This window comes from Tinamus guttatus, unplaced genomic scaffold, assembly GCF_059628265.1.
Source record: "Tinamus guttatus ecotype Peru unplaced genomic scaffold, ASM5962826v1 Tinamus_guttatus_pri_ptg000209l, whole genome shotgun sequence".
Taxonomy (NCBI): domain Eukaryota; kingdom Metazoa; phylum Chordata; class Aves; order Tinamiformes; family Tinamidae; genus Tinamus; species Tinamus guttatus.
Window position 1 is genome coordinate 400,760 of NW_028288743.1, and position 17,222 is coordinate 417,981.

At 36.7% G+C, this 17,222-nt stretch overlaps 1 protein-coding gene across 1 annotated transcript in view; it reads right to left on the reverse strand.

The window, feature by feature from the left end:
- Positions 1-915: 915 nt before the first annotated feature.
- PLXDC2 (plexin domain containing 2) overlaps positions 916-17,222 on the reverse strand; it is a 239,149-nt gene continuing 222,842 nt past the window's right edge. The window contains exons 13-14 of the mRNA XM_088524326.1: positions 10,534-10,694; positions 916-1,348 (exon numbers count right to left, since the gene is read on the reverse strand). Coding sequence (XP_088380452.1) covers positions 1,232-1,348; positions 10,534-10,694 — 278 coding nt within the window. The 3' untranslated portion in view covers positions 916-1,231. The remainder of the gene's footprint in view (positions 1,349-10,533; positions 10,695-17,222) is intronic.

The window sequence follows — 17,222 nt, forward strand, 5'->3', positions numbered from 1 at the left end:
ATCGGCAGAAAGGTTACGGCACTGCAACTACATGAACCACTTTCCCTAAACAACATAAAAATATTCTAATATTAAGGATTATTTTACAACTCAGTGGAAATATGCAGTAATGCAATCCATTTCCTTTGTCTGGATGACAAAAATGCAGTCTTAACAGTCACAAGAGCCTGCCTTGTGTTAGCTATAAAAAAAAATATATTTATATATATATTTATGCAACTACTATGTGCATTAAACAAAATCACTGTATGAATCAGCAGGGTTCAATAACACTTGTATCTGGATCTTTGGGAGGGGTGCACTAAAGTTTGTGGCTCTTCTCTGGAAGGACTCATAATGAAATGGCAAGGAATAGAAACCCATATGTTTAAAATCTTAACATTTTTCTTATCGCATCGCCTGAGAAACCATTCATAAGATCTCTGTCACCTAAAAGCATCTGTTGCCTTCACTTCAGTCCATTTTACTGTTCAGAAATGAAAGATATCCCTTAAAGCAAACCTGATTATTAATTTTTAGTGACCACTGAAACTGAAAATCCATACGATTTCATTGTGAGTTCCTTTCACGACACAATTTCAAAACTGTGAAAATTCTGTTACTTTCATTTCCTACTAGCTTGTGTTGACTTATCATGAGTTGTTTAGAAAGATATTATTCATCAGCATACAAGAAACATATACATTGTAACTCACTCACTTATGTGGGCAGGCTAATTTAGAATTGAAAAGTGAGTGTTTTTCCACATTCATGTGTAGAAGTATTAAAAAAGTCACTTTTTTTTTCCCTTTACCTGCATTGGAATACTTTTCTCAAATCACCTGTGAACATTGATCAGTGCTCTTTGCACTGAGAGGGTTACAGATTTGTCACTCAGTCTTTGTGATACCAGAGAAGAACACTGGAACCAAAGGGTAACACCCTTGTGCACCAAAGCTTTATTATATTTTTGATTACTATGCATCCCCATACCTAAAGCCAATAGCTGGCACTTGTGCCATAGTTCTGTCCACTGACAAGTGCTCTGCATGAATCACTGAATCTCAGTCCGCTACCCAAAACTACTGCGCAGTGGTGACCTGGTATCTTGGATAGTTTTTCTTCTTGGACAAAGCTTATCCAAAATCTTCTTTCTATCAGGCTACAGCAGCTTAGGGCTTCTTTCTTTAAAGAGAGGCAAAGTAAAAGTCTCACACCTGTAGGCCAGTACTGGTGTTCTGTTCTAGAAATTTTAGCACTGCTCTGATACAATGAAGCCTTCTTTTTCACCCACTGGTTCCACTTCAGCATATGCAGGATGTCCAGATCCTCTTCTGAATTTCATCGCTGGCCATCTGCTTGGACGCCGCTACAACAGAAAGAAAATAAACTTCCAGAACATGAAAGGTGCAACAATAAAATAATAATAAAAGTCTTTAACAATGCCCTGCAATTTCACTTTCACATGTGCTAAAACCCACTCCATGACGATACAGGAATGGAGAAGCACAGTTCAGCAACAAGAACTAGAGCAACGAATCCTTTTCTCCAAAGCTTGACCAGCTTATCTGTGAATTTGGCTGCGTAAAGACCTGTTGACCCACTATTCTAAAAGATCTGTCCACTGCTCTTCCTTACTAGTTCTGCACAGAATGTGCTCCATGCAACAACATGTATCAGAATACACTGAAACTAGACTACTTTTAATTATGTAGGACTAAAGTCTGGCATACTTCTTGTGGATTGCCAAAGGAAGGACTTTCTGTCTCGTTCTATTTGAGTTGTTTTCTTTGATGATTGAGACGAAAGCATCCTTTTCATTTAAATACTTGTGGTTCTTTAGTACAAAGGTCATAAGAGGTTCTAGCCAATTTTCATTAGTATCCTTGCTGACTGCTTTAAAAGCAGCTAAGAAACAGAGAAGCGAAATGAATCATTTCAAGGGCAGATAAAACAATTCTGGTATGGTTGTGATATCTCTGAGAAGGAATATTTTAGAAATCCTATCTTTTTCAAACTAATTAATGTTTGGTGTGCCTCAGAATGTGGGTGATTATGGTGAGATTCTGTCAAAGAGAATAGGTTGTAGGAAAGCAAGGCACTCAACTCCTTCTTAAAGTCAGTTAGTGAAAAAGCTCTCCTAAAATGCCTATTCCCTATTTAAAAATTTAGCTGCTAAATATGTTGATACTGCCCATTCTCTACTGCCCACAGTTACAGTCTGGAATAAAAACTAGGAGATATAGCAAGCTGTGTGAAACATCAGAGGAAAACAACGATGATCATTTATGGCTTATACTTCCATTAGTAGTCAAATAAAATTCAAGGCTAGATCACAAATGGCTTTTTTTTCCTGCTTTATATTTGAGAGAAGAAAGTTGACCACTGACCAAAATGGTTTTATTTTATCACCCTTCTTTTGAAAATATATATTGTATTTAATTTGTTGGCACTAAAATACCCCATTTTTACTGGCTTCCAACTGCTCAGGATATTTCATGCTTCTGAGAAGGGGTCCTGACAATGACAGACCACCTGCAGCAATAACAGTCTACTGGGACTCACTGTGCTGTTGAACAGGGGCCACTAAAGAAAACTTGAGGGTCTAAATCCTCTTACCAACAAACAACACGTCTGCCTCAGGACACAACACAAAAACTTCCAAGGGCATCACTGTAAGGAAGACACAGCTGGTTTCTTTTTCTCCTATTGTAGGGTCAGGTTGCTTCTGAGGCATCCTGAGCTAAATTCTGTTTGGCAGGTAATTTATAATCCAAGGCCTTCCAATGCAATGTCTTCTTACAAAGCAGGAAGGCAGAGCACCATCCTCTTTAATGGAGGTGCTTTTCTTAATAAGAAAACTTAACTCTATTCCAGCTTTGCAGATTTTTTTCCTACCTAGGCTTGATTCAGAGTGCTTTCAAAATTAAGAAGGACATCTTGGTTACTGCTAATAAAAAAGGATCACATGCTGTTCCCTAAAGCAAATCCACTAGGTAAATCAGAAGTAATTGAATTAAAGGCAAAAGAGTTATTCTAGATTTACACTAGTATAAATGAGAAAAGAATTTGACTTGAGAGGCCTCTGAAGCAAAAAGCAATGGAAAACTAGTAGCTAAAATAATTAAAATCAATCTCAGCAGCATGTAAGGATTAGCTAAATTTTAATCCATTAAGATGCTAATTTCCTTTAAGTATATCTAAGATTAATTTCTACTTTCTTGCTACATTGCTGCCCAAAAACAGTCCTATCATTTTGGGCTATTATTTTTAATTGCCTTTTCATTGTGATGAAGTGTGAAATACATATGTAACAATTCTATTGATACAAAGGGATACAATGTAAGCATCAGCTGTTGATCCAAAAATAAACCAACACACTTGAAAGTCATCTCCAAATACTAAAATTGCAGCTTTTTAGTGGTTTCTTTTTACATCTGAGGTGAGATTTTCCAGTCCTAATAACAGTCTCCTTGATTTCTTTTCTTTTTTTTTTTTTTTTTTTTTTTTTTGTTTCATGGATATTGTAAGTAGCTGCCAGTCTTAAAAGACGGCATAGAGACGCTTTCAATTAATTGGCTTATCTATTGACTCTCAAAAATGTAGATACATTACAGGCTTAACTGATAAAACCCAAACTGACCTAATTGCTTTTAATGGTTCAAAGTTCCTGGAGATACTGAAGCAGCTCAGGGGAAGTCTCATGCAGTCCTTCCCCTTTTCTCTGGGAAGCAGAGAGATAACGGGATCCAAACAAAAAAACAACCCAGCTCCCCAAACTATACTATCTCCCTCTTGGCCCTTCAAAAAAGTGAGGAGAAAACAACCTGGGTATTTAAACTAATCCCTTAATTTTGCCTTCCAATCTAACAGGAATAAATATTTTTCATTCTCTGGGATTAAAAACCTTGGAAATCCTCCAAGCTGTGGGTGTTGAGCTGTAACTCCTGCTTCCTAATACAAAGCAGGAAAGCAGGAGTGGGCTTTTTCTCGTATTATTGGAGCTGCCATGAGTTCATTATTTTAAACGAATGAGTTGGAGGAAAGTACCTGTAACTTTACAAGACCAAAACAAGGTATACTTTAAGATACAGAAAAATGAATTACTTAAAATATGTATTGTTTAAAAATGTAGTTCCTATTGAATATCAGTAAGATAAAATGAAAGAAATTTAGTAGAGGCAGATAATCCATGCAAACAGAGACTTACCCGGCAAATTTCTTACATCAAGCTGTTTGCTCCACTGTTGGTGACTGGCAGTATATTTTATGTAAAGCATTTTATATAAATCTTGGAGCAAGGACAGGAGCTATTTGTCTTACTCTGAGCACAAAAGAGGGAGGCTCTCACCTCCCAGCACTGCAGAGTGGAAAGTGGGGTGTTTTCTGGTCGTTGTTGCACTGAGCTATCTCCAGCTTTCCTTGCAGTTGACTGCAGGCCTTCTTTTAATATGAAGGCCTCATGAGTGTTATAGGACCTCTTTAATTGTGTGATTTATTCAAGAGGTGACCAAAAGAAAGGTTTAATGGATATCTGACAGTATTTAACTGAATACTGTCTAAGCAAAGCTAAATTGTGTCGATCTGAATATGGTTTCCAGTGCAGCAGTCTATACATTTTTTTAAACTCATTTAACAGCCTCGGGTAGTCTGATTTCTTGCTAAATAGTAACTTTCAGTAAATTTCTGGTAAAACTTATTGTATTTCAGGAGAAGGAAAGGAAAAAGAGCTAATAGTTTTGATCCTAAGAGTCTCCATTCACTGCCCAGGGACCTTTCAAGTGAAGTGATGCCTCTTTTCTTCTTTTATTTTCTATTGTCAGCAAGGGACCTATCTACCATTAGCCACGAGATTACCAATGACACAACTCTAAAACAACAATATACACAGTTTTCAACTGAACAGCAAGCTACAACTCAGTAAAGAGGAAAAAATCAGTAAAATGTATATATTTCTACACAGACTTGCAAACTGGAAAGCAATCAATGTGTCCCTAATCAATACCATCTTGAAAACAAAGGAAACAATCAATTTAGACTTCTAGTGAAGAAAATGGTACAAAATTAATCCAATATTTTTGAGATGGGTTTTTGAAACACATGAAAAGAATGAAAGTACACCTAAGCAAGAAGGGAAGTCTAGGTTGCATATGCCACAGAAAAATATAAATCATGTGATAAGCACTGAAAAAGATCAATTATGGGAGGACTGGCAAACAACACATACATAAAGTAGTATTAAAATGTTGAAATTTGATTGATTCCATGCTTCTTTCTAAAGAACCAAGGGACATTTGGATGCAATACATTACAAAGATAAACACTCTCTCTTCAATAATTGTCTGTTGAATATTTCTCACCTGAGGTGGTAATTCATTAAAGGCACTGGAAATAATTCTACTTTGTTGGCTGAATTAATTCTAAGAGTTTATTTTTTTCTTTCATTTCCTTTCATGCGTTTGCATGAAAACAATTTTAGATTAGTGATGGATAGGAGGAAATTGGTAATATTTATTAAATATTCTGATGTTCTTGCATTCTATTCTCTACAGATCATTCAGGAAAGAAAAACTGGATGAGCACAGTTGTTTACAGGTCTGCCAAGTCAGAAGAGCAGTGAAGGAAAACCATCATTAAAGTTCTACCCTTCTCTCATCTTCCCCCTCTCCTTATACTGAAGATTTCACCAATTATCAAAATGTTCTTTTCTATGTATTTCAATCACTGTCAAGTCCCAAAGTGTTGCGTATGGCTCAACACTTCATTCCCATTTAGTTGTAAATTTGAACAGCAGATTTCACAAGACACACATAGGCAGATTCTCCTTTCACACCTAGATTACATAAACTGTTACTTGATTTAGAGGGGAGGCACAATCTTTTGAAATACTGAAAGAACTCTCTGGCAAACATTTCCCACTAAACTGCACCAAAGTTGAAGGTATCCAGTACCTTTTGGGCTGAATGTTCTCATTTGATTTTGTCTTCTCTATTTCCTATTCATTTTTTTTCAATTCTCCTGTATTTCTGTTCTTCTAATTTTTCATAGGACTGTTTCACTGAAGGTTGTATCTTACACACTCACATATTTACTGGACCTATCATATTCATATGTCCAGTTCTTTATCTAATTGAAGAACAGAAATACATTCCAATCTATTTCAAAGTTCCATTCTTTAACCATATTTTGTCACTCATGTTTAAAGGATATTCTCATTATACATAAATACAGATCACTCTAAACTTAAATTTAAGCATCAGAGCCCCAGACCAATCATATAGACTTAGACAAATGAATTAAGAAATGAGGGGGAGGAAACTGTCACAAGGCCCACTGGTAAATAAACATGTGTTCACCTGATACCAGCAAGATCCATTAGTGTGATATCACTAGGCCACTTTTAATCTGTCTGGGTAGTCTGGACATCTACTATCTCACAGCAATGAATGCCTTTCTTATTTCTACCTACCTTGGTCATAATATGTAGGTATGTGCTAAGAGTGACCTGAAATATTGTTTAGGCAATTGATTTGTGTATGCACTTAATCTCTTCTACAGACACCAATTTATCTGGCAAATTCCAGACAGAAATAGACAGGCCTTCAAATACCTGAGTCTATACCTCAGATATACATTTCTAGGAAAATCACTTGCCTGACACCACGTGAATTGGATATTTAGCAGAAACTCTTCAGAAATACAGATTGCGTCAGACTGTAAAATTCAATAGGATCAGTTACCTGCTTCATTTATTTTTCTTTTTAATTTGATGGAAGTGCTTGTTCAAAGTATCTCTTTGTGATTGAAAACAGTTCTTATTACAACAAAGTTTCTGCAGTCTAAGGATCATATAAGTAGCTGGCCGCTGACAGATGAGAAACAGAACACCTCCTTCCTCCCCACCTTTGACTTTTATTGTCAGTGTTAATTATTTATTTTAAGGCTTTTCCCCTGTGGATGATTTAAGTTTCCCTTGCTGAGCTGCTGGTTCCTGCTGAGCTGGATAAGCTTTGGAAAAAATAACTTTACTATCAGTGCTAGGCAATGACAGTGAGATCAATGGCAATATTGAAAATGCCAGGACACTGCAAATCTTTGAAAGAAGAGAAAAATGTACTTGTTCTCTTCTTTTTACTCATCATCTTCACGGCACATAATTCAGCCCTAACTTCTGGTCAAAATTAAACTGGTGACTGTCAAGCCATTTTCAAACTAAAACATACTGTCTGAATGGGGGAGTGCATACCCCCTAAAACTGGGATGTACCCCAAAAGAAATCAGCCCAGAACTGTAGGCTTCATCACCTGTCTAAGCCATCTGAGGATTTGTTTTTTTTTTTAATTCCTTCTTTCTTTTTCACTCTATATCCTATTTACTTTGCATTTATTTGAAGAAATATATGATGTCTATGATATAATGCAGAAATAACTGGAAATGCTGTATGAAATGCAGGGATGGCAGTTAAATGATGAGTGCTGCTATAAGCACAGATGCAGAAGTGAACCAGAAATGCCAATTACTTGCCTGAAACCCAAGAACTAGCTCCAACTTTTTTTTACTTCCATTTTTACTTCTATTTCCTTTTTCCAGGTAGACAATGGAGGAGCAGAAGGTCAAAATCTGCAAAATGTCTTATGCTAGATCTGAGTTAAATTAAACAGTGCCAGTAAATGTTTTCCATAACCGAACACAACCATACACACAACTCAATTTCTAGAAAAAAAAACAAAACCAAAACCAACATCTAGTGCTTTCTCAGACAATTCCAGATATGACTCAGGATTTGGGAACCATCCTTAGTCCATACTAACAGTTAGTCTGCAAGCAGTCACCTTACTGGGAGGCTGGCAGAATTAAATGACAGTGTAGACCCTTCCATGCTGTTTGCTTTCTATGCTAATGAGCAGTCCTGCAAATATTTAATTTACTAATAGAGACATAGTTCTAGCTACTTCGGGAAGAACCAAGATACATTCCCAGGCTCTGATTATGCATTATTATTTTATTTGCTGATGATATACAGCTGTTCCTTCCTCTCTCCCTCTTCTCTCCCTGAGGTCACCCCATGTTCCATAGCACTAGTTGAACCCACTGTGTGGCCACTCACAAAACCAGATTTATGATATTATCCAACCTAAATGAAGCAAAACAAATAACTTAGAAAGAGATTCATATGTGCATGCATGTGTGTGTCTGAGTGTACATTGTGTTTCTAGGCAGCTGAATCAGAATAAATAAAGATCTGGGAAACTACAGTGAGGGCAATGAAGTTAAGTAATTTTTAAATTGGGATCTTTAGTCAAAAGAATGATTACTGGTGAGCAGAAACACCCATACTTCTCTGTCAATGTATGATCCTCATTCTTAAGACATACACAGCCTTCAGGGGCTATATGTGTTTATAACATGGAAATACATATATATTTTTTGTGGTGCATGTAAGCTGAACCCAAGAGAAAGAATACTAGTTTCTCTATTTGTCAAGTTAGTTTGGCTCTTTGCCTAAGGCTGAGAAAGTCTTAACTTGCAATGTTTGATTAGGCTCCCTAAAATACTCTGCCCATGGGAAAACTGTCACAGAAGGATTTTATTCTGCTGATGTTATAAAAAAATGTTTTAGCATCAGTATCTCTTTCTCCAGCTGGGAAAAGACGTTGCAAATGCTGACTCCCTGCCTTCATGCTGGCCAAAACTTCCTCTGAAGACTTCTCAGATGAGGCCAGATCATGTTGCTTTGGTTTACTGAAGGCAGAGCAATGGGATGACAGATGTGGTAAGCAGTTGATTCAAACTTAAAAGGGCCTTGGACCAAAATACAAGTAAAAACATGAGACAAGTGCACACAGAAGAGGACGATTTAACAACATGCCTGTGAAAACATCTAAAGTCACGTGAAACCCAGAAGCAAACAGGCAGAAGAGATTCTTCCTTATGCCTTGCACTTTACCAACTCTTCCTTGTGCATTAATTGCTATTAGTGCTAAAGTTCACACATAAATGCATATCGATAAAGGGTAAAAAGTAAAAGAAAAAAAATATGATGAAGACAAAGAAGGGAAGAAGTAGAAGCTAAACTACTATTAAGGTTGGTATTCGACCTGCACCTGAAACCAAATTTGAGCAAATCCATCTGACTCAGCTAGGAATGAATTTATCACAGTCCACATTCAGCTCTGTGTGGGTGTCACTGTGGGTTGCAGTGGTGAGTGCAAAATTAAAGAGTGCAAAATTTGCATGTATTTGTCTTCAACTCACAAGCTTAACGAGAAAAGGAAAAAAAAAGACAGCAAACATGAGGGGCATCATGCCTGGGCCTGGGGATGAGTATGTGAGAAAATCTGAGTGAGGTGGCTTTGTCTGTATTAGGTGGTAAATACAGAGATCACAAAGGAGAGGCGGACTTAAAGCCTCAAGTCTGTGACCAGATTACTATGCATATAAGCAGCATATTTGCTATATGATTTGCAAGATGAATCATTCTGTACATGTTCATACTTTCACTTGGCTGCTGTTGCTAAGATAGCAGCAAGCCTTTATCAGTGACTTATCTCCCTGTTCCAGACTTTTATCTAAACAATCTCTAGGTACAGACTTAGTGACCCTTCCAGTGGTTCTTCTTCTTTGTCACAATCCATTAGAAAGTGTCCACATTCATGAAAGCAAGAGAGTACTGCGTATCAGGGTTATCAGCAGTGTTTAACTAGAGTATATTTATCATAAGATGGAGGAGTTGTTGAGGTGAAAAAACTCAAATTTTGCATTCTCTGTATCACCAAACACCCATAGAAAATCTTTCTTTCACAGTGGTGCTGAAGTGAATAAATGTCAGCGTCTACAGTATAGATGTCTGCATCTAAGCTGGTTATGTGCAGTTGAGGGAGAAAAAAGGCAATTTATCGGATCTTAAAGGAAATGTCTCAAACAGGTCAGGTGAATCATGATCTAAAAGTGTTTGTTTCTTTTTACCACTAATAAATACAGCGAACTGAGATGATTTTACACATAGATGTAAAAATTAGGTGAAAAGAATCCTGCCTACTCTACTCTGAGGCTATGTGTTAGAAGATTTCAACAAATTAATGTAGGGAATAGCTAACACAAGCTTCGACTTCAAACTTACTGTAAGTTAGCTCTTCTGGAGACTTAATGAATTAATTTACTTTTACTCAGGAAAACAACAAATACACAAACAAAAAAGAAAATATAGCCCTTAAAATAAAATGCTAATGCACATGAAAGATAATGGAAAAACGTTATGATAGCAGTAAAAAGGAAGGGCGGAAAAGTTTTAATGGTACCTGTGATACATACTTTGTTTCCTGTGTAAAAACAAAACAAATACATTGCTGCATTCATAGTTGCTAAAGAAGCAGCAGAGTGGCAAACATATAAAACGGTAGCTCCTGCTAGGTTAGGCAACTAGATTTCTTCAAGCCTTACATGATAACTGCAAGAATACTTTCCACGTTTGGATAAGAAGGTCCTGCCCTGGAGATCTCAATGACACCAGCTGAAGGAGAGGACTAGTGACACAACACGTTACTCTTATCTTACCTCTATAAAGAAGAGACTAGCTGCTGACGTTGGATGGTGGTACATGTAGACAGTCACCAGGATGGCTGCAGCCACAATGAGGACCAGTATGAGGATTCCAACAATTAAGCCGGCATGAAGCGTTCCACCTTTCTTCTCGGCTGCACTGTCATCTGTGGAAGCTACAAGAATAGCATACTTATTAGCATACAGACTTTTGCCTTATTCAATCCATTTCACAGCTGATAAATGAAGATTTGCTTTTCCTGTGTTGTAGTTTCCTCATTTTCCAGAGCCTAAATTGGAAAAAATATATTAGATGTCTCCTTCTCATACAGATGAATGCTCATATAATCTTAATGAACATATATTTCTAAATGTTTTACTATTTCTATCTCAATAAACAAAATTAATATGCTTCCTTTTAAAACTAATCTGGACGTGTGAAAGTTTCTAACTATCTGCATAGTGAATTTGGCTTTGATTTTCTCCCAAGACTACCACAGCAGCCCTACAGACAAGAGGTATTACTTGAATATATTTTGGATATGGTGGTCAACAGTCATCTGTTTTGTTGAGTCTGTTTTGTTGAGATCCTTGAAAGATCTGTTTGGTTCTCTTTGAAAGTCATGGTCTGTGAGGTCAGGGCCTGCCCCTTTTATTTGTTCTTAGAAAACAGCTATTATGGGTACAAATCATAAATAATAATAGCAACAGCAATTGTACATAGTCTTCTATTATTCTCATCAGATAGGGAGGCAAAGCATTCCTTACTAATATTAAAAGGGGAAATGAGAAATAATAGAAGAAAGATCAGTTGATCTAGGTCCTTACATAGTGTTAAAAGCCTCATATGAAAGGAAATAAAAGAAAATAGGAATGTTTAGCCTCAGTGTAACCGCTCTAACATCCATTCATGTCAACACTTATTATCAATGGACTGAGGAAAGCCTTCATGGCTTGTTCCCACAAATAGATGCCATGGAACAATGGGGAGAAAAGCAAAATGAAATGTATCATTTCGGCCAAGTGCCATAATAACTTGTAATGGAGTTCATGTGAATTTCCACTGCTTTTGTCCATATTTGCTAAATTCTTGAGGCAGGAGAGCTTATATAGTACACTGCTCTGCTCTTTTTCGTGAAGTCAATGGACAACTCAATTTGTGGGAAAAAGAGCTGAGATGACAAAACCAGAGTACAAAGTCAGCAACAGCAATTTGGTGGATTAAAATAGCACCTAGGAGGCACTAATGAATCTAATACAAAACTGCAAGCAGGGACACCCACCGGTGCCTTTCATGGGTCTGCGTTCCCCAGGAAATCCAATTTTAACAGTACTGACTGCAAATATCTAGCCTGAGTTTAGGCATGAACTAGATGCAAGAATTAGACTACTCTGCCTAGCTCCTATGCAGGGATTTATTCAACTTTCTGAGAGCTCAGTACACACGTGGATAGCAGCAGACTTTTCTTTACAAAAAGCAGTATTGACTCTGCTTTATTTTTTTTAAACACAGCACAGACAGGGAAAATTTCCAGCTGACCTTTCATATGGCAGTGAAAGAAATTATTGCCTAGGACATGGAAAACCCATTTCAAAGGCATTCTCAGCCAAAGGGTAATTAAAACAGATCCTGGCAGCTGTGGCTCCACGTAGCACAGGATGCAGGATTCATGGAGAAGCAGAGAGGAACAAAAGGTGACTGTAGAAAAGTGCCTGTAACTTTCAGGCAGCAGAGTCCTTCACTTGATGCAACCATTAATAGTTTATTAAATAGCTATTCACTTCCAACTGAAAACAGCTGAATGTACACAAGCTCCAGATTTAATTTCTGTTCATGCACTGTAACGTATTTAGCACTAGCACATATACTTTAAAACAGCAAGCAAATGTAAATTAAGCAATTGAAAGGCCATCAGGAAAGACCTGCTTTATCGTAAATGCTCGGGCTGGGCTATTAATTCCCACTGGTGAGTAGTTATTTATACGAGTCATCCTGCTGAGAAGTAGCAGCTCCCCTAAAGAGCAGAAGATTCCTAGTTGGTCTGTCACATAATTGTGTGGTGTTTTTTTTTTTTTTACAACTTCGTATTCTTCAATTCTTCCCATCAATGACATATTGGTGCATCATAAACTACTTTATCACTTGTAACCACTTTCAGACCAATTTACACTAAATTGCTGAAGGCAAAACAACATATCCTGCATATTAAAAAATGGTGAATTTCAGCAAAGGTCCTAACTGCACTGTAAAGACCATCAAATTAAACCCTTCTGATTTGATATTTTCCTAGTGTTTAGCATTCAACTTTGAAAATGAGAATACTGTCACTTCCAAATAATAAAGGCGACAACAGCTGGCCTAGATTTCTACTGGTCTAGGGCAGGGCATTGCCTGGACATCAGTGTAGTGATAAGAATATCAAATGCAAAAGCTAATGAATTACAAGAAATGTTTTCTTACATGACAACAAGTGTAAGTAACTTGTAATTTCCATAATCGAAATTCAGTTCATTGACCCCAGGGTTCAAATACTCATGAGAAATTGATTTCACTCTCTTAGCACAGAGACAATAAACAGTGTTGTCAAATTTGAAAATATTCTCTGCTGCAAATCAGCCGACAGCTCTTTTAAAAAGCTGCTAAAGGAAATAGATAAAAAAAAAAGAGACCCAAAGACTTTTTCAGGTGCAGGATCTTAAACTTATCACAGCACATCTGCAGTTCCAGGCAGGGCTAAGCCCTCGGTGAAGATGATATTTGCCTTATGACCAATCCTTTCTTGATCCTTTCTCAGCAGAGCTTCCCTCAAGCTTTCCTTTTCTTGTGCTCAGCAAAGCAGTTGTTTTATACAGTATGCTCTGCCTATTCTACATCTATACATATATTATATCTCTCTCTATTGATGTACTCTGTAACTCTCTCTATATAACTATAATTCTATCTAATTCCTCAAATTCTTTCATGTATAAGCCTTTTAAGGAAAAGAAGTCTGTTAACATATGCGAGTTTAATCTGCTTCTCATTAGATGCTGAATGACAGTACAGAAACATCAGGCAACTGTTTTTTTTCCCCTCAGGTGTAAAAGGACAGAACACAAACATGAAATATCTGCTCTTCTGCTGGAATGTTGTCTAAAAAAAGTGAAAACATAGTAAATATGTTCTTACTGTCTGTATGGCAAGCAAACTGAGACTACCTTCTTTGATTTTACATTATTACATTACATCTCTAATTCTGGTTGGGTTAGTTTCTTTGGGCACAGGAAAAACATTTAAAAAACTCAAGGAATTATCATGAATAAAGAATCTTGTCCTGGCCCTTGGGAACTCTGATACTGACTTTAACAGGTGCAAAGGGGTGTAAAAATATTTTACAATATATTCAAAACGGGACAGTTATGTTGAGCCATTATGGATACTTTCTCCACATTAACGATTATTAAGCATATTAACCATTAATCATTGAGGTTCACAAAATAATGAAGTATAATGTTATCTAAACTTCTACTAAAGAAAAAAATCGATGCATATATCTACACCTTTCATGATGTAAAATGGAAAAGTGGTGTTATCCAGAAATTAACAACTCTACCCTTGAGAGAAAAAGTATGGCAGTCGAAGGGAAAATATTTGAAATTCTGTTATTTCTTCTCAATTAGAAGCTTTCCTTTATTGAAAAGAACATGGAACCAAGGCAAATAACACAAAGAAACAAAGAATTATGTTGTAAACCACTGACTTCCTAAAAAAACTTTTTTTTTTTCTTTTGAGAGCCATGACATCTTTTACCTTTTAATCAGACATGAAAAAGCCTTAATTTAAATTCATTATTTAGCTGGACATGCATCTTAGAGGAGTGAGATTCAGATTTTATTAACACTCATGACTGACACAGCTAAACTAGCAAAACCAAGGATACAGATGACCTAAATAACAGCAGTCAGCCTAAAGAAGATAATACTTTTCCACATGAAGAAAAGTTATCTTTGTGCTTTTCTACCTCTCTGAAACAGATGAATGACTTTTTATGTGAAAGCACTGAATTTGTCACAAAGAGAAAATTAAACTAGAAATTGTTTCTCATATAGGAATGATTTATTATCAAATGAATGTTTGGTGTTAGGTCACATGGCAGCATTTAGACACATTATGAATGAGCATTTAAAAGTCATGATATTCTGCTGACTGGTCAGATGAAGATGAGACTGTCACATGATGGTGAAAGTATCCATGCAGCTTTATGAACACAGAAATTCTGCTGTATTAAGTTGGCAGTGTTCCTGGCATGAACTTAGCTTTGTGGCAAACTATTCAGAGTACAGGTGCATGAAAATCACTCTTACGGATGAAAGAATGCCAGACTGGAAAAATGTATGTGTTTAGGTATAACCACATCTATGATAAAGACTCATACACTCTTAGTACTTATGAATATATATTGCATAGGTTTAAATATTAGAGAAACAGGATTTGTCATTAACATTTTCAGAGGCTCTGTGCAAACATGCCCTTCTATAATAGCTCTGTTGTTAACATGGCCATTTCCCTTGTATTCTCAAATGTACATATTTAGATAAATGGCTATTTTGGTATTTGCTAGGATTTTGAAGCTGCGGCATGTCCAATTGCTTTATACAAAGGCATTTTCTGATAAAACATGGTGTAGTGTCTTTATGTCTTACTGTTCTTACACAAAACCACTATCCTCAAACACTATCCTAGCAATATTCCTAATTCATATTATTATTAATAACAACAACAACAAATTTATATTATAATGTCATGTGTGAAAGGGGCCTTACAGACATGGAGCATGACAAAACATATTTTTAAAGCATTTACAAACAAATTGCCAGTATCTGACTACATACACTAAAATTAGATGGAATTTAGTACAGATAAAGAATAGACTAGTCTAATAGAAAAGTGTCATTTTATCCATAGTTAGTTTTTGGATTAGAACCATGTGCTAACTGCTATGATAGTAAAATGTCAAAGGAGAGCTTTTTTGCATCTTTCTTTCCTAACTGCAGAATTAAACTTGCCATAGTAACACGTTACTACATTTTTATGTTGTCCACAGGAATACCATTCTCCAAGAAAGATTCTAACTATCAGAATTCACTCTGTATAAAATATTTCAGTCTACTAGTCTTGGGCAGTTAGGGAAATAAAGATAAACTGAAAGCTGAATTTTTAGCTTTTCTACTTCTAAGTTTTGCAGTTTTCTAATTCTCAGCTGGGAGCTGGGCACTGCTTTTGCTAGTTATGTCTGTGTTAACATAAACAATGTCATGTAAAGTTTGGCTTAGATGCTATCTGGGGTTTATTATATAACCATGTTTTAAATGATCCAAGCAAAGAACCAAGTAACTTTCACCCATCTCTAGAGTCTGTTTTAGGGTAATAAAGCTGTCCTGCCAGTGACAATGCTGGAACACCTTAACAGTACCAAACCTGAATGTGACAGGTCAAACTCCTCTCTTCTCGTACGTATCTGGCCAATTCACTACTGCACGTAGGTTAAGCTCATTCTGCTGTCCTTAAACCCACTCTTTTTCCATGGCTGTCCATGGACTTTTAGAAGTCTGTTTTTATTTGTCCAGAAGCTTCAGGATGTTTGATAGTTCTCTCCATGAGAGGCCACTACAGCCATCTGGCAACTCTTCTCTCCAAGTTTGCATCACCTCTCTAACAGCCAGCAAGCAGAAACTCTCTAACATACATACAGACTCCAGAGCACTCCACCAACCCCATACTGCCTGGTATGCCACCTCAAGACTGGAAGCTGCATAGCTGCATGGGCCTGACTGGGGCCAAGAGTTAATGTGCTAATTAATTAATTAATTAATTGCTGCCACATGATCTAACAGCAACATTAGAGGGAGGGCATGATATTCAGGAGAGCCTGAGCTCACAGTTACAGATAACAGTGAGTTCAAGGAAGCTATTGGATTTCTGGGGCCTCCATTTACATGTGGAATGTGTCTCCCAGAATACTGCTTGTTTTATGGGACAGGTATATACTTCTCTCTGAACCTAAGATTTTTATCCTGTACATAATGCAATGCCTGAGCAGACATTGGGAAGGAAGAAAGGAGTTTTCATTTTAAAGGATTCTCCAGAGAATCAGGGGAATCTCTACAGAAATGTGTTTTCCGCCTCTTTTAGTAACATAAAACTCTGGATGTCTCAGCTTCTTCATGGTAATGAAGTGTGATTTTTTTTTTTTTTTTTCTTCTTCTTACTTTTGTGGGTTCTTTTTCTTAATATTTGTTAACATTTTGAGGTTAAGTCAATTGTACACTTGGTTTTTATGATGAGTTATAAAATCATGGCTCAGAAAAGGCTTCCAAAATACGTTTCCAAATTCACGCAGGCAATGAAATTTGGTCTTTGAGTGAATTCAGTTTCTGGCTTTGCCATCAGTCTTCTATATACCCTTGGACTACACAGCAAATCTTTCTAAGACTACTGAGTGCTTAATGCACTAAATAGATGCAAGTATAACAAAACTAAATCCCTCTGTGTACAGGATGCCAGCACTCTTAACATGTCAGAACTTGCATTCTTCTGCCCTAAGGTATCACCTAACACCACGAAAGCTGTCATCAGCATTAATTTTAATAACATTAACTTTAAGTTTGAGTGGCCTGAGGTCACTTAGAGCATTAAATCGTTATTATGATATAGAACCATAGAA